At 41.9% G+C, this 23,485-nt stretch overlaps 1 protein-coding gene across 1 annotated transcript; it reads right to left on the bottom strand.

Annotated features, from left to right (window-relative positions):
• Positions 1-598: 598 nt before the first annotated feature.
• Positions 599-23,465, bottom strand: Mfap3 (microfibrillar-associated protein 3). Its single transcript, XM_013034898.1, has 3 exons — positions 23,433-23,465; positions 10,023-10,528; positions 599-3,618 (listed from the first exon to the last, which is right to left on the bottom strand). Exons 2-3 carry the CDS (start codon positions 10,309-10,311, stop codon positions 2,825-2,827), a joined length of 1,083 nt encoding a protein of 360 aa, XP_012890352.1. The 5' UTR covers positions 10,312-10,528; positions 23,433-23,465; the 3' UTR covers positions 599-2,824.
• Between the last annotated feature and the right edge of the window lie 20 nt (positions 23,466-23,485).

The following is a 23,485-nucleotide window of genomic DNA, read 5'->3' as shown; positions in this document are numbered from 1 at the left end:
ATTGTAAATACATTTTATTGGGAGCAGGCATTTGTTTATTATAAAATTTAACAAGATAAAACATAATTACACCAGTTCCTGTCAAAAGACTGTAGTTCAGAAGTCAAATTCAAAGATCAAGGCTTTTATAAAAAGATGAAACTGTCAATTACATACGAAGAGAATTGGTTAAATGTTTCTAAGTGGTTCTTCCCCTCTGCCGCCTTCTAAAAATCTAGCTTCATAGCTAGGTGCTGGTAGCTTGTGCCTGTACTCCTAGCTATCCAGGAGGCAGAGATTTGAGGATTGAGGTTCAAAGCCAGCCTGGGCAGGAAAATCTGGGAGTCTATAACATGAAATTAACCACCAAAAAGCTGGAAATGGAACTCAAGTGGTAGAGGACAAGCCTTGAGCACAAAAGCTCAAAGACAGCACCCAGGTCCTGAGTTTAATCCCCAGTAATGGCACCAAAGAACAAATGAACAAAAATATAGCTTTACAAAGTAATATTGAATTCTTACTTACTGGCACTATAACCTGGAAGACATCATCATTTAGGTTACCATTGTGTGTGTGTGTGTGTGTGTGTGTGTGTGTGTGTGTGTGTGTGTGGTTCTGAGGCTTGAACCCATTGCCTTAAGCTTGACAGGGAAGCAATATCCCCATACCCCACCTTTTCTGAGACAAAAAAAGGTCTGTGTTATATAGCTTAGGCTGACCTTGAACCTACTCCAAGAGGCAAGATTATAAGCATGTACCACCTATATCCAGCACCTACAATTATGTTTCTAAAACCAACTTATGCAGTAGCCAACATTTAATTACAATACTATTTGTGCAAGCTTACAGATCGTTTTCAGTAGTTTTGTTTTGTTTTTCTACAGTTCTGTAGTTCTGTGTTCTACTTTAGGGTTCTAAACACTAACATCCCTTCTTACAACACAAGAAGAAAAAACTCTCTTTAATGTAACAAGCTTCAAAGCTAGGAAAGGACCTCAAACCTGCTAGATAAGGGCAGGAATGGAGTTCAGTAACTGAAAATCTGAGGAACATTCAGGAGACTTCCCACAACAAGATATTTTAAAGATTTCTCATTACTCTTTTAAGAGAAACATTGTGGAGAAGAAAATAAAGTGTTCTGTGCTCTAGGATATGCTAAAGAGCCCTTGTTCTCATAGCTGAGTGTATGAAAACAGTTTTCCTTACAGAAATACATGTCTAAGAGCCAAGGTAAGCTTTGGTGAAATGATTGGTAGCTCTTGTTTGGCTCTAGACATTTCCATGGAAACAGCTGATACAGAAAAGGCAGTATCATAATCTTCTGTGGAAGCTCATGCTGTCCAGAGCAGAGGTATCACTGGGAGTTTGGACAATGAGACACACAAGTTCTATTGGTTACAATTTGTTTGGCCTGTCTTCTTCTCAAACTAAAATTCTAATAAAACCTCCTCCCAGCATTCTCCTCAGGAACCTCTAGTTTAATGCTTCAACAACCAGGAACCAAATAAAGAAATATGAAGCGCCAAATGGAGCTCCACAGCCGAGTTCTTAAAATTCTATGGCACCAATCTTCCTGAAGCTGAACAAACTATTTTGGAGAGGATTTACAAGTCCATGATATCAGTTCTCAGCCAGACAAGGAATGTCATCGGAAGTGTTTATGACATAGAGCTGCACTGGGTGGCCTCATCCATCATTTTTCTCTTTTATGTCTAGGTTATTCATGTGTGTATTTTAACACAAGAACAGGCCAAACACATTTAGCTCATCTTATTTCAGGTAAGTGCTTCTCAGAGAGCCCATGAAAGCAGTCCCACCTCAAAATTGTGCTTCTGAAGCCCACTCAAACCATTACCATATAAGGAAAACAAGCAAAGACAGAGAGGCATGCGACCATTAGCACCATTTTAAGGCCACAAAGGGCAAGAGTGTTGACAGAAGTCTGAAAAGGAATATGGGGTGTATCCTAGAATGGGATCCCAAACATACAACCCACTTGTGGAGTCCAGTATTATGTTTTTTTGAAAAAAAGTCTTTACAGAACATCAAAATCCATGATATATCAGAGGCAAAAGATTTGACATTGTTCTAAAAGCATTCTAAAAGCATCAATGACATTCTTTCTGAGGAACAGACTGCTCATTTGTGGAGATCATCGTCAGCCTTAGAGAACTACATGATGCCTCAGGAAGGTAAAAAGACGTTATTTACTCCCTGAAAGTAGTAATTTATGCATGCAAAGTAGTGTGTAACGAGTTTTTCTCTCTACTCTCTGTATGCTATAACAGTCATGCTCCATCAAGATTACACCTCCACATGGCAGACCATTGAAAAAATATCTATACCTGTGCGCTATGCATGGTAGATTAAACTACAACACAAAACGAAGTCTCAGCTTGGTCCTTTCTAAAATGAGGGACTAAAACTCTAGGGAAAGTTTTACTCAGAGATATGCTGAAGATTTTTATGGTTTGAAGATGACAAGAAGTTATAAGCCTGAAAACCAACTTTAGATCTCATCTGATTTAAATCTTTCATCTTACTGCTGGGAAAGCTCAGGTGTCAACAGAAGTGTTAACCTTTCACCTGGAGAATTGTGACTCTTTTTCCCTCCAACATGTTTATTGCTCAGGTTCCTTTAAATCTTAATATATGTTGCTCAAGAAAAATGACTAAGAAATATCAGGAAAGATGCCACAGTTTTACAAAGAGTTTTGGCAATTCATACTCTGATGTGCTTAATATTAGAAGGGGAAATAATCTGTCATTTTTTGGTTAAAAAAAGAGTAATTTCTTTCAAGAAGTAGGTTCTTTCCTGAGCCACTGTGGTTGGTATGGAGTTGCCTCACAGCTGGGAAGGTTCGTATGTTCCATCTTTGTGGTTCAAGCTGGATTCTGCAGACTCTGTTTCATCAGGGGGGCTAAAGTGGCTGCTATCTTGAGAATCTGTGCCAATGCTTTTGGTCTCTGACTGGAGGTGGACAGACACCTGGACTGCTATTTCTTGGCCTTGTTCATTGAGAGAGCCATCATCTGAATCTCCTCCCGGTGAAGTACTCCGCCCCATCTCTGGGTTGATCACATAGATGCTCCCTTGAGCATCCAAGGCAGGTCTCTCTTTAATTCGTTCGCCCATGTCATCAGGGTCATCCACTCGCACAGCTTCAAACATCTCCTCGACAAAGGCCCGGCAATTGAGAATAAGAGGTGGGAGGGGAACGCTTCTAGCCAGCTCTTCAATATAGCGAGCAAACTCCATGGTCTTAAACTGAGTGACTTTGGCGAGCTCCAGAGTCTTGGCGGAGGTGATGATGGGGATACGTTTGGCAATCTCAAAGGCCTTCTGGAGTTTCTCGGCCCCTTCAGTCCTGAAGAATTCATTGATGGCCTTCTCGGTCTTGCGAAGATGGCTGCTCATCATGCACAGCCGCGTGACATTCAGGATGAGAGTGATGGTGAAGGCAATCAGGCAAACGATCATGTAGTAGATGCTCATGTCTCCAGAGGTGAAGATCACTCGGAGGGTGACAGAGTAGGAGGCACGTGTTGGAGAGGTGACAAAACATGTGTACAGCCCACGATCATCAAAGGCTACGTTGGTGATATTTAGAAACTGATCAGAAACCAGCCATTTTCCACCTGATAAATCCAACAGAAATTAAAAATATATATATAGCATAAAAAAATCAATGTACATGCTAATGGCCTCTTCAATGTCCCACTTCTTTACAAAAGCCATGACTGACCAAAAATAAAAAAGGGAGACAAGTATGTCCAAACAGTACTCATGAGTAATCTTTCAAAAACATTTATATATACGTGTGTACAGCATAATTTCTGCCTGTACAGATACTAAGATACATCTCAGAAATATAAAGCATATATTAAATATACTTCAGATATAAGAAACAATGGTCATTTCTGGAACGAAAGGTTTATAATTTATTTCTATTAAATTGTGCTGGCTCGCTCATTTTTTTTTTTCTTTTTCTTTTTTTGTCGGTCATGGGGCCTGAACTCTGGGCCTGAGCACTGTCCCTCAGCTCTTCAGCTCAAGGCTAGTGCCCTACCACTTGAGCCAAAGCGCCACTTCCAGCTTTTTCTGCTTATGTGGTGCTGAGGAATCGAACCCAGGGCCTCATGCATGCAAGGCAAGCACTCTACCACTGAGCCACCTTCCCAGCCCCTCGCTCATTTTTCATAATGAACTAGTAATAACATAAAATAAAAAAAATAACGTCTTTTTTTTTAAGATAATGAACAATTTTATGCATCTGTTCAATTACAATTAACGAACTGGGGCATACTTTGCACATGTTAACTTGCTTTACTAGGAAATGTTTGTTAATAGTATTATCTTGATTTTCTGGCAAAGTAACTGAGGCACGAGCCTAACAATATATTTCACATGTAAATCAACACTTTGGCAAAGGGAATCAATTTGCCCTTCAAATGCTTAGGCATGTTTTGTCTGTTTCCCCTTCCCTCCGAGACGGGGACTAAAACTCTATCTGATGTTTTTGCTCACTGGCTGGCATTCTACTACCTGAGCCATGCTTCCAATTCTACGCATCAATTTTTTTTTTTTTTTGGTCCGGTCGTGGGGCCTGAACTCTGGGCCTGGGCACTGTTCCTCAGCTCTTCAGCTCAAGGCTAGTGCTCTACCACTTGAGCCACAGCGCCACTTCCAGCTTTTTTCTTATGTGGTGCTGAGGAATCAAACCCAGGGCCTCATGCATGCAAGGCAAACGCTCTACCACTGAGCCACCTTCCCAGCCCCTAGGCATCAATTTTAAATCTAAGACCTGTTCCTTCTCTTCCATATATAAGGGATTGTCATTCATGTATACCAAGTATAAACATATATGAGTAAAGAAAGCACACTGAGCACCCACCATGACTCAACATCCTTTAATTAACTTGCCTCTGTCTGTAGAGTTCCCAGCTTTGGGGTAAATTACCAGAGACTCTGCTCTAACCACAAAACCACTGAAAGACTGGGTGGCATGGGCTAGGATGTGGTATGGGTGTGCACCCCAATGCCCAGGGATGTCCAAGGAGAGGATAGATGAGTTAAGTATCCCTGAATCCCTAATCTTCAAAAATGCTTTCATCAGTTGGGTGCCCTGTGGCTCACGCCTGTAATCCTAGCTACTCAAGCGGATGAGATATGAGGATCATGGTTCAAAGTCAGCCTGGATTGGAAATTCTGTGAGACTTTTTTTTTTCTTTTTGGCCAGTCCTGGGGCTTGAACTTAGGGCTTGGCACTGTCCCTGAGCTTCTTTTGCTCAATGCTAGCACTCTACTACTTGAGTCACAGCACCACTTTTGGCTTTTTCTGCTTATGTGGTACTGAGGGATCGAACCCAGGGCTTCATGCATGCTAGGCAAGTCCTCTACCACTAAGCCAAATTCTCAGCCCTCTGAGAGACTCCTATCTTCAATTAAACACAAAAAACCAGAAGTGGAGCTGTGTCATAAGTGGTAGGATGCTAACCTTGAGCACAAAAGCTTAGGGACAAAAAAAGCTTAGGGACAATGCCAAGAATTGGCCAAAAAAAAAAAAGGAAAGAAAAAGAAAAGTTTTTCTTCAACAGTTTATGGGTCTGAATTATTTTAGGGAGACATTAATATGTACTCTGGATTGTTCCCATTTTTTTTTTTTCGGTCGTGGGGCCTGAACTCTGGGCTTGGGCACTGTCCCTCAGCTCTTCAGCTCAAGGCTAGCGCTCTACCACTTGAGCCACAGCGCCACTTCCGGCTTTTTTCTTTTTGCTTATGTGGGGTTGAGGAATTGAACCCAGGGCCTCTTGCATGCAAGGCAAGCGCTCTACCACTGAGCCACCTTCCCAGCCCCTGTTCCCATTTTTTAAACACCATAATTAAAATTGGGCTAAACTCGAGCTGTATTTATTTTTTTAGTAGCTACTACTTCCCCAATGCAAAAGAGGAAAAAATATGGACCTGTAAACCCAGGCATTATCCTGTAAGCTCTGTTCCATGAACTTGGAGCCATGAAAGAACACTCTCTGAATCAATGGTATGTTGAACTCCACAGACTCCATTAATCAACCAGGATACAATAACCATCATCTAAACTCTATCTCACGCGCTGATAACAGCTCAAGATTTATGAATCTTACATTAGACTGACATGCTCTTTAAAATCTTCTCACTTGAGATTAAAAAAAAATACAATTTTCTAGGACTGCTACTGAAACCACCAATGATAGTTGTTAGTGATTTTCAAAGTTGAAAAAAAAAATAACAACAGGAAAATGAACTGCCATTCTGCTTGGGAGATTTTGTCCTAGCCTAAGGCTTTGTTTATGCAGTGGGTCTATAATGGTCATACTGAATAATTCAAATCTTAGATGTGTTTCTTCAGGCTCTCCTACTCTAGCGGATTGGTATTTTTTCTTTCTTTTTTTTTTGGGTCCGGTTGTGGGGCCTGAACTCTGGGCCTGGACACTGTCCCTCAGCACTTCAGCTCAAGGCTAGTGCTCTACCACTTGAGCCACAGTGCCACTTCCGGCTTTTTTCTTTTTGCCTCATGCATGAAAAGCAAGCACTCTACCACTGAGCCACCTTCCCAGCCTGATATTTTTTCTTTTATTTTGTGCCAGTCCTGAGACTTGAACTCAGGGCCTTGGCGCTGCCCTTCAGTTTTCTGATACATGCTAGGCAAGCAATCTTAGGAGCTGAGCCACACCCATTATCCTTAGTGAATGAATATGAAAGCAGGAATTACTAATCACGTCCTCTAGCAGTTTCCATACTAATATGAATAACTGACATCCTTTATATTTCAAGAGGCTAGATTTACTTTCTAGCACTTCCCCCACTCCCACCAAACAAACAAAAAATAAGGTGGCCTTTCCAAGGAGTTTTGTTTGTAGAGATCCCAGAATTTAATTTTCATCTCTTTTCATGGCCTTTTTTTTTTTTTTGGTCCGGTCCTGGGGCCTAAACTCTGGGCCTGGGCGCTGTCCCTCAGCTCTTCAGCTCAAGGCTAGCACTCTACCACTAAAGCCACAGCGCCACTTACGGCTTTTTTTCTTTTTGCTTATGTGGTGCTGAGGAATCGAACCCAGGGCCTCATGCATGCAAGGCAAGCGCTCTACCACTGAGCTACCTTCCCAGCTCTTTCATGGCCTTTTCATGATCATTCTTTTTGAAGTACATAATAGTTTAAGTACTCATTACAAACATCTTTCTAGCATTGATGACTATATTCACAGATCCACAGATAAAATTAAACCTATCAAAAAGTAAACCTTAGTTGATTATCATGTTTATGTAATTTTAAAATTTTTTTTGCCAGTCCTGGGGCTTGAACTCAGGGCTTGGGCTCTGTCCCTGAGCTTCTTTTGCTCAAGGCTAGCACTCTACCATTTGAGCCACAGCACCACTTCTGGCTTTTTCTGTTTATATGGTACAGAGGAATCGAACCCAGGGCCTCATGGCAAGCACTCTATCACTAAGCCACATTCCCAGCCCATGTTTATGTAATTTTTAAGCAGATATAATAATAATAATAATAATAAAAGAAATGGAAACTTCCCTGTTTCCAAGTAAAGTATGGAACAGAAAAGAAATGAACAACTAGGCCCTGGTGTCTCATACCTGTAACCTAGCTACTCAGGAGGCTTTGATCTGAGGATTCTGGTTGGAAGCCAGCCCATGCAGAAATGTTTGTTGGACTCTTAGTCTCCATTTAACCAGCAAGAAGCTGGAATTGGAGCTGTGGCTCAAGGGGCAAGGTGGTAGCCTTGAGCAAAAAAGGCAAGTGAAAGTACACACACACACACACACACACACACACACACACACACACACACACACACACACACGAGCTGGAAGGATTTTACACACACACACACACACACACACGAGCTGGAAGGATTTTACACACACACACACACACACAGGAGCTGGAAGGATTTTACATACACACACACACACACATACACACACATACACACACGAGCTGGAAGGATTTTAAGGTGGTAGCCTTGAGCAAAAAAAGGCAAGCACACACACACACACACACACACACACACACACACACACACACACACACACACACACACACACACACGAGCTGGAAGGATTTTAAGAAATACCACCCTTCTTCTTTTTTCCTAAGTCGTGAGGCTTGAACTCGGGGCCTATATGCTATCCCTGAGCATTTTTGCTCAAGGTTAGTGCTCTACCAGTTTGAGCCATAGCATCACTTCTGATTTTCTGGTGGTGAATTGGAGATACGAGTCTTATGGAGGCTGGGAAGGTGGCTCAGTGGTAGAGCGCTTGCCTTGCATCCTGAGACCCTGGGTCAGATTCCTCAGCACCACATAAGCAAAAAGAAAAAAGCCAGAAGTGGCGCTGTGACTCAAGTGTTAGAGTGCTAGCCTTGAGCTGAAGAGCTGAGGGACAGGGCCCAGGCCCAGAGTTCAGGCCCCACGACCGGACCCAAAAAAAGTCTCATGGACTGCATGAGACAATGGTGCCTGGTAATACCCTTTTAATTCTCAGAGGGACTCTACAGTGTTATGCACAGATTTACATAGTAGAAACCCCCTCCCTAATCTGTGGGGCTATATTTTTGCATTCAACAGATTACAAAGTAAAAATTAATAAAAGAAATGCCTTTGAACATGTATATTTTTCTTTCTTGTCATTTAATAGTAAACTGTTCGCACAGCATTTATACTGTATTAGTTATAAGTAATGTAAGGATGACTTAATTATGTGTGGAAGTGAGAGGTTATACACAAAAGTACAGTAGACCCGTGGTATTCATGGATACATCGTTCCAAGGAGACTGTTTGAAAGCACCCAGCCCAGGAGACCACACGGACACAGTCACGTTACAGGAAAAGGAGTTTATTTGTCAGTCGAGGCTGACAAGGCCACCTCCCACAATGGGAGAGGGAGAAATGGTGCCTGTTCTTTGTTCAGGGTCAAATTTATAGTCAAGGGGCTAGGGGTGGGAAATATGGGAAGTCCTCTGTGTGCACTTTCAGCTGAACGCTTAAGATGGCACATAGCTGGGGCAGGGTTTTCTGACCATCAGAGTTACCTTTAGACAGCATTCCCGATGTAGCTGGGGGCTCCAGGAAGTGACGTGGGAGGAATGGCCAGGGCTGAAAGCCAGTTGCAGTTAGGCCTGGCCAGATCAACTGATCATGTGGAAGGGGCTGAGAACTTGAGATGGAGAGTATGCTAACAACGTTGAGAAAAATCTGTGCACGTTCAGGATGCCTGTAGAGTTCATCATGTCCTGAGGAGGCATTGAGTTCAATGCTGTCTAAATTCAGCTGAAGACCTGCTCCCTTTCAACAAATCTATAATTTTTAATTATCTCTCAAGCGTTTTACATGTCCTGTTTTGTCTTTGGAAGATAATCCTGTGTGTGTTTGTGTGCACGCGCATATGCTGGTCCTAGGGCTTGTACTATGGGCTTTTACGCTCTCTACTAATTAAAACCACAGTTCCACTTCTGGCTTTTTACTTTTTGGTAGTTTATTAGAAGAGTCTCATAGACTTTGCTGCCTGAGGTGGCTTTGAACCTCGATCCTTAGATCTCAGCCTCCTAAGTAGCTAGGTTTACTGGCATGAGCCACCAACACCTGGCTACTTTTTTTTATTTTAAGTCCAGCCAAATCCCTTTTTGATGTACATACACATGCAGCTGAGAGAGATGACATCATTGGAGCTGTACAGTGTACTGCCTACACAGATGTACATTGCAGCCCTCATTTACCATCAATGAAGAAGGAAACCAAACTCACAACAAAGAAGGAAAATAACTCACTGTCATCCTGTGAATACCTTTTACATTTATAACTATTCCTTATTTTCCTTTGTGGTTAATTACTTTGTTCTTTTTGATAGGTATAATATTCTAGAGACTTTCAAGAAGCTTTAAGGTATTAATCCTGGCATCACATTTTTGAGATTTCTTGCTAAATGTGTCATCAAACTGAGAAGAAAGAATATGAAGGAGGAATCTTGATACATTATACCCAGACACAATTACCTCTGTCATTGCCATCAAGTTGTTGTCCTTTCGAGTTGTACCAGCGGACATCTTCGTGGTGACCGACTGTGAGAAGACACTCCATAGAAACGCTAGTGCCCTCTTTGGCTATGATGACATCATCACCTGAGTGAGAACTTGCTGAGAATTCAAAGCTTGGGAGAAAGGATGCATTGTCAGTTGTCTGATTTGCTTCTGGAGAGGCCATTTGGTTGAAATTTATATCTTCCCAAACAAAAACAGCTGGCACAATCACCACTAAAATGAATAAGCAACAATGTAGCTTCATGGGAGAGTTGGGTAAAAAAACAAAAACAGAAAGAAGAATCTTATTTAGATTTAGAAAACACAAAAGTAGCTCTTCAGTAACAAAAAGCACAGTAGGGGACGTATTGCTTGGTAGAGAAGTTCTCAAAAACCAAAAAGAGAAAAAAAGAAAAAAAAAAGATAGATCCAAGTTATATGTTGAAGTCTTCAAGATTAAAAAGAGGTAAGCTGAGATGAACCTAAAAGAAAGCCAGATATAAATAAGGTTTAAACAAGTGAGATTTATAAATGGGGTGAAGCTGTTTGTTCTAGAGAGGAATAGATATGAAATTGATTAGAATAATGGGTGCTGTCATCAAGAGTGATTAGAGAAAACAGTACCTAAAATAATCTCACACAGAGACGATAGAAGCAGCAATGAATTGGGAAACACAGGCCTAGACTGCAAGCCTAGCTTTTGCTACTAGCTGTACAACCCTGACAAGTAGCATTCTGTCCCGGCTTTCTGCTCTCTCATCTGTCAAATGAGGAAGTGGAAGAGACACCCTCTAAGGACAATTGTAGTTCAGAAATGCTATGGTTCTATTTCACACTGACATATTCTATGCATCAGGGAGGCAATGAAGACTAAAATACTTGGCATAATAATCTTTTATTTCAACATGTACCATTACCATCTGTTGTATCAATAATGTAAATCAACTGGTTCATCCTAATCATAATTGTGGAGCTCAAAATTTGTGTAGTCCAAGTGCATATCTAAATTCAGTATGAATCATGCAGAGATGCCTGAGGTAGATTTTTGTCTTAATATTAGAAAGAAAATTGCATTAACTGCATCAACAGAGATAGTGACTTCTCATGCTATGAAACCTTTCTCTTTGGCAAAGGTCTTAGACAAAGGCACTTTCCATTAGTAAGTTGTTTCTTCAGCAGTAAGAGACAAACATAGCATGTAGAAAGGCCAAATCTCTAGCTCAAAGTCTAGTAAAATAAGGAAAGAAATGACAGCTTAAGTATGCAGTTGGTAGAAATGCAAATATGAAACTACAAGGAAAGATTATTAGACAAATTGAAAAGAACCAAATATCATGAATAAAAAGCAAAAGACCAGTCTAAGAGTCTTAAGTGTTTATGCTTATCTTGCTGCTAATTTTATTCCCTGTTTAAATCACTGGCTCTCTCAAAGAAAAAAATTCAATTTATATTTATATAAAATATGGGATGAAATGCCTCACTTTATTCTTGTAAAGGATCAAGACAATTAGTTTTGGAAATGACATTTAAGCTGTTTATACTCATATGAAGGCTGCCTGATCAGACAACAAAAAAGCAATGGATCGTTGTATTTTGTCATTAAACTCTTCAAAGTCTGAATTACAAGTGGATTTAAATTTGATTTTCATTAGCCCTTGAAAGGATGGTGGAATAATGACAATAAATTTTAAGGATAGACTATGGAGAATAAAACAAGACTACTGACCATGGCTCTTCTTGAGGGATTAAACACAGGCTCATTTCCATTTTCTTCTTAAACTTTACTACAATGACACTGAAGAAAACAAAGATTTGGGCACTGAAAGGGATTTAACAAATGATGTAATCTAAGTTGTAAAGTTTATTAGTATTAGCTAGAAAGTGGTAGGAGAATCTGAATGAAATCTTGCTTTCTTTCTTACTGGAAGGGCTGATAAGCAGAAACTAGGTAGGATTAAACATAAGCCAGCCACTGTGCTTGGGCCTTAACATGTGAGCTTCCAGATTCTTTTTTTGTGCCCATCCTAGGGCTTGAACTCAGGGCCTGGATGCTTTCCGTGAGCTTTTGTGCTCAAAATTAGCACTCTACCCCTTGAGCCACAGTGCTACTTCTGGCTTTCTGGTGGTTAATTGGAGGTAAGAGTCCTATGGACTTTTCTTGTCTGGGCTGACTTTGAATTGTGATCCTCAGATTTCAGTTTCCTGAGAAGCTAGGATTACAGGCATGAGCCACTGGCTTCCAGCCCAAATTATTTATACTACTAGATGTCTAACCACTGGTGGGTATGGCTTTGTCTTTGATTCTAGACAAATGGTTTTCAATGTGAATAGGCTCTGCAGATGCTGAAAGAGTGTCCTAGACATTCATTTCCGAATTTCATTCCTTCTACTGCCATGAGTTTTCTTCTTTTTGCTGTCTCTGGGTACCACATAATTGCCATTTGTGCTTTTCATTTAAGTCAACTCATTTTGTTTTCATTCATGTATCTAAATGTGAAACCCTGTATCATTTCTGTGGATAAAAGGAACTGAACCAGGTGTCCATGGCTCATTTCTATCATCATAGCTACCTTAGGAGGCTGAGATCTGAAAGACTGAGGTTCAAAGTCAGCCTGAACAACAACAACAATAACAACAACAACAAAAACTATAGGTCTCCATCCCCAAAACAACCAGCAAAATCACTAGGCTGGCAACATGGCCAAAGTGGCAGAAAGCCAGTTAAGCAAGCCAACATTCTGTACAAAGAAATAACTTTATGTAAGCATGATGAAGACAAAAGCAGTGTTAGAAAGTAGCCTGCTTAAGGCTGAGCTACAGGCCTGCTCTTTCTTTAGGCAAATAAAACCAGAACCAGCCCCCTGCCCCTTAAAAAAAAAATCCCATAACTCTATTTTCTTCTACCATCACTTCATTTCCTGTCTTGATGTCTCTTTCTTCCCTACCTTTCCCCATGACTGAGTCTTAGACAAACATTTTCATTTATTCAACACCATCTTTACTGAGCTCCTATGGTGTGCCGATCTCCACACTTTCACAAGCTTAGTCTGAGAGGATAGAGGCACTAAATAACACACAAAATATACTCAGCACTATCCCTGGGGCAGTACAGGGTGCTACAGAGGGACTCAAATTGGACACCTTCACTGTTAGGTGTTCAAGCCGACCTGAGGGTAAACAGGAACCAAGGACAGAAGTACCACAGTTGCAGGTCCAAGGCCAGGACAGACAGTCAGGAGGCTTTCAGGAAAGAGCTAGGCATTGTGGCAGTGACAGAAAGTCTTCTGATTCAAATTCAAGTAGGCAGAAAATGCTGGGTCTGGGTTCTCATTCTGTAGGTGAACAGACTGGGTCTAGCTCCTCATTCTAAAAGGGAAACCCAAGATGGATTTGGGAATGACAGTGACTGAAGTTGAGTAAAGGAGATACTTGTCCAAGAACTGAAGAGGCCGTTGAACTGAGTGGCTCAGGAGAAAGAAAGCTCACTTGTGGAGAAGAATATCTTCCCAAGACCAAGACATCAAGTGCAAAAGAATAAATTGTCCTATTTGCTTTTAGATCCCACAGTATTGAGGCAGTGAACAGCTTCTATATGAGAGGACTCTTGGACAGGCAGAAGCTTCTTGTTGGGATGTAGCTCAGTAATAAGAGACTTGTTTAGCATGTTCAAGGTCCTGGGTTCTATCCCCAGACTGTACTGGAGTGAGGAGAAAGGAGAATGAGGGGGAAGGGAGAATAAAAGGGAGAGGGAGAGAAAGGGAGAAAGGAGTAGGGAGAAAAGAAGAGAGGTAAAGAGATAAGGGAGGCGAGAAAGGGAATAAGAAAAGGAAGAGGGAGGGGCTGGGAAGGTGGCTCAGTGGTAGAGCACTTGTCTTGCATGCCTGAGGCCCTGGGTTCGATTCCTCAGCACCACATAAGCAGGAAAAAAAAAGCCAGAAATGGCGCTGTGGCTCAAGTGGAAGAGCACTAGCCTTGAGCTGAAGAGCTGAGGGAGTGCCCAGGCCCAGAGTTCAGGTCCCATGACCGGACCCCCCCCCAAAAAAAAAAAAAGAAGAGGGAGAGTGGGAGAGGGAAAAACTGAAAAAGAGAGTCCTTACGTATTATTAAGGCTGTATGAAATCTATTCTTTCTGCTTTCTTCCTTTCTAGGCTTGGCTCTTGCTTCTATATCCAACTGAGGGCAGCTGGCACACCCAGGCCTCCAATACCCATCTGTCTCTAGTGTACGCTGGTATATGTTAGGTGGTCTGCCCTCAATTATTACTCTTAAGCAAAGAGACTATATTTTTGTCATAACTAGCATATGCTCAGCAAATACTGATGGAGATTAGTTTAAATCTGACAAAATACATGATGGACTTTTATAAACTGACTTAGGCAATAGGGGTCATAATCATTAAACATATATTTGCTAGTTCCTATTATATTCAAGACAAAAATGTCAATATCAATAATCTCAAGGGACTATATATATATAGAGGCTTGAGGTACTACCTAAAGGTTTAGGCCTTTTCCAAACTGGTTCCCTAGTCTTCAAGTCTTAATTCACTATTTTGTTCTAGAAGATAATGGGAGGAATAAAAACTCACCAAATGAAGACATTCTAAATGGGACTAAATATCACAATAATCTAGACAACTTGTCCCCTACCAGATCTAGTAAGAATCTGTGGATTGGGGCTTTGGTATTTATGGATTTTATTAGCTCCCTGGGTAATTCTGAGCCAAAGGATCCATGGTCTTACAGCTAGGGGCCACTAACACAGTTCCTAACTTCCTATATAACAACTCTACCTAATGTTGTTCCAGCCTGTTTGAACTCATATACTCACATCCCATTCTTGACTTAGTTTATACTGGAACAATATAACTGAAAGTCTGGTAAAGTCGGGGAGGCAGAGAGAGGTTCAGGATATAGATTCTAGAGTCAGATTTTTCTGGATTCGAATTCTGCCTCTAATCAGCCCTGTAACATTTTTGTGTGCACTGATCCAGGGGCTTGAACTCAGGGCCTAGGCTCTGTCCCTGAGCTTTTATGAAGGCTAGCATTCTACTATATGAGAGCCTCAGGTACACTTCTGGAGGGTGTTTTGTGTGTGTGTGTGTGGGGGGGGTTAATTGGACATAAGAGTCTCATTTTGGCTTCAAATTGTGTTCCTCAGATCTCAGCCTCCTAAGGAGCTAGAATTATAGGTGGAAGCCACTGGCACTCAGCTTACCTTTATAACTTTTACAAATGACTTATTCCTGTGCATTAGCCCTCTCATCTTTAAAGCAGGAAAATTAATAGTATTTACCTTCACAGAATACAGTAAAATCAAAATGAGACAGTCTATATAAAGCACACAGTTTGGCAGTAACAATCACATGCTGTTGTTATTTTGTTGTATTTCTTGCAGTTACTGCATTAAAGGAGATACTGCACAATTGCATCATTACGAAGCATTTTCACTTAGCATACCATACAACCACTTAAAAATCTTGTCACATACATCATAGTGGGATTCCATTATGCAACTTCAATTTTTAGCTTATCTACAACTTCGCTTTTTTTTCTCATATAAATATTTTTGCCATAATATGGATCAAACAGGCACAAAATACGAACTTGGATTACAATCATGATGCCAAGGTATCCTGACATTGTAGTGGGGGACCTTTCTTGTGTTCTCAGCTTATGGCTCCTTTTTGTCAAGTCCTGACTTTATTTTCTTGGATCCAGGAGGAAGTCAATCCACTTGTTAACTAAGAAGCTCTGTGGTTGGAATTTTAAAATTGAGACACTGTGGTTTAGGACCATTTGAGGAAGTCACATAGAAGGCTGAGGCAAATGTGTTGGGCTACACTCAAGAAGAAGCTGAAGCCAGGTGCAGGTGGCTCATCCCTGTAATCCTAGCCACTCAGGAGGTTGAAATCTGAGGATCACAGTTCAAAGCCAGCCTGGGCAGTTAAGTCCTTGAGACTCTTATCTCCAATTAACCATCAGAAAACGGGAAGGGGGGCTGGCAAAGTGGCTTAGTGGTAGAATGCTTGCCTTGCATGCATGAGGCCCTGGGTTCCATTCCTCAGCAGAAAAAGCCAGAAGTGGCACTGTGGCTCAAGTGGTAGAGTGCTAGCCTTGAGCTGAAGAGCTGAGGGCCAACACCCAGGCCCAGAGTTCAAGCTCCATGACAGACATGACCAAAAAAAAAAAAAGAAATTAAAAGACAGAGGAGGAGGGGGGAGTGGGGATGAGGAAGCAAGAGGGAGGTTCACACTTCCTGTTTTGGTTCCAATGATTGTGGTGTGTGCGTGTGAGTGCATCTGCGTGTATAAGGCTTAAGCTCAGGACCTAGGCACTATCCCTGAGCTGTTTTGCTCCAGGTTAGCCCTCTACCACTTGAACCACATACCACTTCTGGCTTTTTGGTTGTTAACTGAGATTTTCCTGTCAGTCTGGTTTCAAACTGTGATCCTCAGATCTTAACTTCCTGAATAGCTAGGATTACAGACCTGAGCTGCTGAGGACTTTCTTATTTATTTTAAAGAAATAAACATCTTGCCGAGTGCTGGTGGGAAGAAAGGTGAGCAAATGCAGTCATTATATTCAATATATACTAAGTGAACTATGTAATTTGTATGCAGGGTTAGGAGGGGGAAAATGGGACAAAACAAAGAAGGAGTGAAATTGTCCAAGAATCACTGTACTCATAATGTGAGTGATGAATTTTAACCCCTTTGTATAACTCCTTAAAATATAGTAAAAGGAAATGTCTTGGGGTTACAGGTATGGCTTTGGATGGTAGAGTGCCAGCCAATGGCATCAGGTACTGAGTTTGAGTCCCAGTTTTGCAACAAAAAGAAAAAGAAATAGCTTTTGGGGGCGCTTGTGGCTCATGTCTGTCATCCTTGCTACTCAGGAAGGAGGCTGAGATCTGAGAATTGAGGTTCAAAGCCAGCCTGAACCTAAAAGTCCCTAAGACTCTTACCTCCAATTAACCACCAAAAAGCCAGAAGTGATGCTATGGCTTAAGAGAGCACTAGCTGTGAGCCAAAAAAAACCCCAACAAACAAACAAAAAAGCTCAGGGGCAGAGCCATAAACATCTTTTTTTCCCCAAAATTAAAACCACAAAAATGAAGAGTGAATATACAAATAGAAAGCAAATGAACACTAGTCAGGCAGAAGATTAGGCTCAGCAAAGGTAACTGAACTGTGGTATAACCATGTGACTACCACCAGGTAGGTCTCACCAGTCATCTCTTATTATCATTCACACAACAAGCAAGTGGCACGCGCGCGCACGTGGGTGCGTGAGTGCGTGCGTATGTGTGTGTGTGTGGTGGGGCTTGAACTCAGGGCCTGGGTGCTGTCCCTGAGCTTTTTGTTTTTTTTGGCGGGGGGTAGGGGGTCCGGTTGAGGAGCCTGAACTCTGGGCCTGGGCGCTGTCCCTCAGCTCTTCAGCTCAAGGTTAGCACTCTACCACTTGAGCCACAGCGCCACTTCCCGCTTTTTTCTTTTTGCTTATGTGGTGCTGAGGAATAGAACCCAGGGCCTCAGGCATGCAAGCGCTCTACCACTGAGCCACCTTCCCAGCCCCTGTCCCTGAGCTTTTATACTCAAAGCTAGCACTCTACCTCTTGAGCCACAGCTCCACTTCTAGTTTTTTGGTAGTTCATTGGAGTTAAGTGTCTCAGAGACTTTCCTGCCTGGGTTGGCTATGAACTGAAATCCTCAAACCTCAGCCTCTTAAGAAGCTAGGATTACAGGTGGGAGCCACTGGTACATGGCTATATCTTCTTTCTATACAGACCAAGCCAGATGCCTCTCTGAGAAGCTCACAGAAACCTGAGTCTAGAAAAGCCCTGTGATCACTCTGAAACTTAGGCCAAACTCGCAAAAGTAGCCTAGATGACTTCACACCGGGAGAAAAACATGTCTGATAACTGCATTCTACATTGAGTCAACACTGAGTAGGCATTCTACATTGAGTCAACACTGAGCACTTTCTACTCACACCATGGGCATTCTGAATATGAAAGATTTCTGACTGGACTGACTAGAGACACAACCTATCTATAGAGGAGGCTATTGAGAGTTTGGAATACAATGGCAAAAGTGTGTGTGCAAAGTGATGGCGATGGAAGGGAGAGAGAGAAGATATAAATTACTCCTGTGGTGGGGATATCCTTAACTCATTTTCTTATTTTCAGTCTCTGTTCACTCAAGTCAGCTGGAAAAAGGCTGGGCACCAATGCCTCATTCCTGTAATCCTACTTACTCAGAGGACTGAGTTCTGAAGATGGAGGTTCAAAGCAAGTTCAGGCAGCAAAGTCTATGAGACTCTTTATCTCTAATTAACCACTGAAAAGGCCAGAAGTAAAGCTGTGGCTCCAGTGGGAGAGTGCCAGCTTTGAGTGAATAACTGAAGGAATAGTACCCAGGCCCTGAGTTCAAGCCCCAGTATTTGCATAAACAAACAGACTGGTAGAAAGATAAACACATTTTTAAAAAGGGCTATCCTTTGCTTGTGGATGAAGTCACTTGGTACAATTTTCTATCACCTTTCTTTCGCATTAATAATGTAACAGAAGCATGGTACTCCTTTTTCATCTGTGTGCAATGCAGAATGTAAGCTTTGCTGGGATCACAAATAATCAGCAATATAGATGATTTTATTTTGAAAATCATCTTGACTACTGACTGTATTGGTGAAGACAGAGAGGGAGAAGGGGAGAAGAAGAGGGGTAGAGGGGAGAGACATTGTAGTTGTCATCCTTAACAGATTGCCTTGTTGCTGTTTCTGCCAACTTGTGAGAGAAGAAATATTTCTACTCAGCTCCAATTCTCAACATAAGTAAATAAGGAAGTAATATGGCTGATTTCCGTTCTGGTGGCTTAAGATTAACTTGGCTGAGGAAGCCGCTATTTGCAGAAATAGTTTTGGGATAACTCAAAAGGGGAAAAAAAAACCCACTGATGCCAGATGTTATTGTTTTTTGTTTCATTCCAATTATACTGGAATATTAATATTTTGTTCCCTATAATTAAATATGTGCCAATCTCTATTTACAGCTCATCCACTTCACTCTGCCTGTACTGTTATATTGGAAAATGTAGGAGTTCCTACAAATGGGCACATATTAACAAGGAGACATTCTGAATTGGCAAGGAGAAAAGCAAGAAAATGAAAAGCAGATTGTTACAAGGAATCTATCTAATGCAAAGAACAAGCAAAGTTGTTCTGCTTGAACTCAAGTATAGTTACAGGTATTTGTAACACTAAAAAAAAAGTTCACCATAGTCAAACAGTTATAACCATTTTGAGCACCATCAATTTACAAGTTTCAGATTAAAATACGCCTCCAGTATAATCATGGAGCCACCACACAGCTCCTAATTAGCATTTGGATAGAGTCAGCTCAACATATTTTCTGGAGCACTGTGAAAGACCTTCAGCAGTTATTTAGAGCTTTGCTTTAAATCTAAAGTTATTTTGAGTTTATCTGTGACTTCCATCCTTTTTACCATAAACATTTGCTAAATACATACTGCAAGCAAAGGACAAAAACACAGATAAGACAGGTTTAGATTTATCATCTCTCCACTATCACTTTTTTTCTCTGTAGCCTAAAATACCTTCCTGTTCTTTTTTTCTTTTCTTTCATTTTTTTTTGTTTTTGTTGGTCTCGGACTTGAAATCTGGGCCTGGAAGATGTCCCTGAACTCTTCACTCAAGGCCAGCACTCTACTGCTTAAGCCAAAGAGCCACTTCCAGAGTTCTGATGGTTAATGGGAGACAAGAGTCTCACGGACTTTCCTGCCTGGGCTGGTTTTGAACTGTGATCCTCAAATCTCAGCCTCTAGAGTAGCTAGGATTACAGACGTGAGCCACCAGTGTTTGGCTACCTTCCTGTTCTTCAACTCAGTATATGAACAACTCCTCATGTCTATCTTGAAATTTTATGACCACTATAAGCATGGCTTGCATGGTACTCACACAATTGTGTGTGCGTGTGTATACATGCTTGTACTGGGGCTTAAACTCTGGGCCTAAGCACTGTCTGTTACCTTTCATCACTCAAGGCTAGCATACTCTACCATTTGAGCTCCACTTCAAGAGAGATTAATTGGGGATATGAGTTTCATGGACTTTTCTGCCTGGACTGGCTTTGCACTATGATCCTCAGACTTCAGCCACCTGAGTAGCTAGTATTACAAATATGAGTCACCAGTACCAGGTATAGGTCTACTTTTGTAATCCCATAATTACAGGACCAGGTGGCTAAGTGATTAGGAAAATGGGCTTTCCAGTCATGAGTAGTCTTGCCACTAGGTGAATACTGAGTTCAAATGGCCTTAGTTTTTGTATCTGTTGAACAAGGTTATTAACAGTAACTACCTCATAGCGTAGTTTTAAGGATTAGATGGAAGTGAGTAAATTATCAGCTATTCTGTTACTATTACTGCATCTCCTAGATGTTTTTCAATTATGTTTTCTTGTCCCTCACTATCCTTTTAACCTAAATGGGTTTCTAATGCCTATTTTACCCTCCTTTGATGTATTCAAACACCGTCTATTAGAAATGGTGGTTTTAAACACAAATTCAAGCAAGTCAAACAAATTAAAAAGTCTATGGGTAGCTGGGCACTGGTAGCTCACACCTGTAATCCTATCTACTCAGGAGGCTGAGAGTTGAGGATTGCAGTTCAAAGCCCAGCCGGGGCAGGAAGACCATGAGACTCTTATCTACAATAAACTATGCAGGAAAAAACTCCAAGTGGTGCTGTGGTTCATGTGGGAGAGTGCTATCTCTGAGCAAAAGAAGCTCAGGGACAGAAGCCAGGCCCAAAGCTAAAACCCCACGATCAGAAAAAAAAAAGTCTATGGGCGATTTTTCACTATATATGTGATAAGCTTAAAATTTCAGTTCAGAAGCCTGGCACTAGAGGCTCACACCTGTAATCCTAGCTACTCAGAAGGCTGAGATCTGAGAAACATGGTTGGGCAGGAAAGTCCATTAGACTCTTAGTTACAGTTAACCAGTAAAAAGCTGAAAGTGGAGGTACAGCACAAGTTGGTTAAGTGCTGCTTTGAGTGAAAAAACCTGGTCTCATTATAGGAGTGTGTGCTATATACATACACACACACTCAAGTTAGAAAGTTCCAGTTTAGCACCCATAATTCTCCATGAGATTCAGATGGCATAATGAGAAGGAACCAGAGCACTGCAAGAGTGTACGAAAGTACTTGTTGACATGGATTTAGAAGTCTGGTGTGGTCTTCTGTGGCACCAAAGTCACTAATTAGATCTAATGAGCTCCAGTGGCATTAGTTTTCTGATCTGGATGCTGATTATCATTATAATCCCTTTCTTTGCTTAAATTCCAGGTCTTTTGAGCTCCTTCCTGTTCTGACACAATGGTTTAGCTACATTCGTTTTACTGTTCTCTTTAACTAGCTTTTCACCTAGGAGACTCTTCAATGAAATACAAAAAAAAGAAGAAAAAAGCTGGAAGTGGCAGGGCCCTAGACTTGAACACAAAAACTCAGGAGCAATGCCCTGAGTTCAAGTCCCAGAAATAGGGTATGAGGAAAGTAGCAGCCACTCGTTAAAAGGTTAAGAGGCCAGGGTTGGGAGTGGCTCAAGCCTATAATCTTAGCTACCTAAGGAAGCTGAGATCTGAGGATCTAGATTTGAAGCCAGCCCAGGCAGACAAATCTGAGGCTTCTCTTTAAATAACCAGCCTGGTTCAATTCTTTCATCTGACAAAAACAAAAACAAAAAAGTCAACAAAAATTTCAGGGGAAGGTATAGGAAGATGGTTCTTCTGAAACCACTAAAGAAGTAGAAAACATGGATTCTCTTCTTTCCTCTTTAGTCACCATTTATTCTCATTCTTTTTTTCTTCTTTCTCTCCTCTGCTCTTTCTGTCCCAGTACATTCTAGGCAAGCACTTCTAACCACTGAGTTTCATACTCAGCGATCTATTTGGATTCTTAGATAAGCCAATTCTCTTTATCTCTGAAAACTTCCATTTTTCTCATATTTACAACCTTGTACCTTTCTAGCTCCACAAGTCAGACTTTACACTGCTCAAGGATAAATAATGAGATACATCTTTCTGAGGGCAGGGGTCATCTTCAAAACCACAAATCAAAGTATCACACTGTTCTGCTTAGAAACCTACCATTGTTTCCCAATAAGTTCCACATTAAGAGTTAAAACTATCCTGAGCTGGGTGTCAGTAGCTCATGCCTATAATTCTAACTACTCAGGAGGCTGAGATTTTGGGATCATGGTGAGAAAGGAGCTTGGGCAGGAAAATCCGTGAGACTAGCCTCAAATTACACACACACAGACTAGCCTCAAATTACACACACACACACAAACACACACACACACACACAAACACACACACACACACACACACACACACACAGAGCGGAAAATGGTTCAAGTGGAAGACAGTTAGCTTTCCGCACAAAAAACACTCAGGGGCAAAGCTTGGGTTCTGAGTTCACCCCAGGGCTTACACACACTGACACACACACAAAAATATTCTTTATCTCGGCTCTTAAAACTGACAATACATGGTGTTCAAGGACCTGGCCTCATAATTTACCTCTGTGCGCTCCCACAACCCTTTTTTTTTTTGCGCCAGTCCTGGGGCTTGAACTCAGGGCCTAGGCTTCTTTTGCTTAAGGCTAGCATTCTATCATTTGAGTCACAGTGCCACTTACTTCCGGCTGTTTCTGAGGAATTGAACCCAGGGCTTCAAGCATGCTAGGCAACCACTCTACCACTAAGCACATCCCAAGCCCCCTCACCGCCCCCGCCCCTTTTTTTTAATTCAGGTTTTTTCTCTTTTCTTGGATTGCTAAAATTTTGTTAGGGCCGGGCTGGGAAAGTGGCTCAGAGGTAGAGCTCTTGTCTTGCATGCATGAGGCCCTGGGTTCGATTCCTCCGCACCACATAAGCAGAAAGGAGCCAGAAGTGGTGCTATGGCTCAAGTGGTAGAGTGCTAGCCTTGAGCAGAAGAGCTGAGGGACAGCGCCCAGGCCCAGAGTTCAGTTGTTACGGCCTTTGCATTTGGTGGTCCTCCCTCCCCTCCTCCCCTCCCACTCGTGTCCCTAAGCGTCCCCACAAGCACTTGCTACTGGCCTGGACGGCCCTGTTGTGCCCACTTGTTCAAGGTCGTCCTTGCCCACAGCCAAGTCAGCGGCTTGGGTGACCCCTGGCCTCAGGACAGCGCCGGAGGGTACTTGGTGCTCAGTACATATCAGATGGCCAGAGCTTCAAAAACACAAAGGCGGACCGACACCCCGTCTGCTTTTCACAGCCGATACGGCCCCAGCGACTCCGGCCAGCCAGCCTTCAAACCACCCGGTACGAGCCCCAACTCACCGAACCGGAGCCCAGCTGCTTCCGACCCAAGAGGATGCGCGACCCGGAAGTAT

Source organism: Dipodomys ordii, unplaced genomic scaffold (assembly GCF_000151885.1).
Source record: "Dipodomys ordii isolate 6190 unplaced genomic scaffold, Dord_2.0 Scaffold200, whole genome shotgun sequence".
In the NCBI taxonomy this organism is placed as follows: Eukaryota; Metazoa; Chordata; class Mammalia; order Rodentia; family Heteromyidae; genus Dipodomys; species Dipodomys ordii.
Note: the sequence above shows the minus strand (reverse complement) of the source record. Positions and strands in the feature narration are given on the sequence as shown.

Excerpts from the sequence above, each read along its gene's own strand:
- Mfap3 (XM_013034898.1), bottom strand. The coding sequence starts at position 10,311 with ATGAAGCTACATTGTTGCTTATTCATTTTAGTGGTGATTGTGCCAGCT. Across the intron at positions 3,619-10,022 it reads ACTTGATGGCAATGACAGAG|GTGGAAAATGGCTGGTTTCT; the intron begins GTAATTGTGTCT and ends TGGATTTATCAG.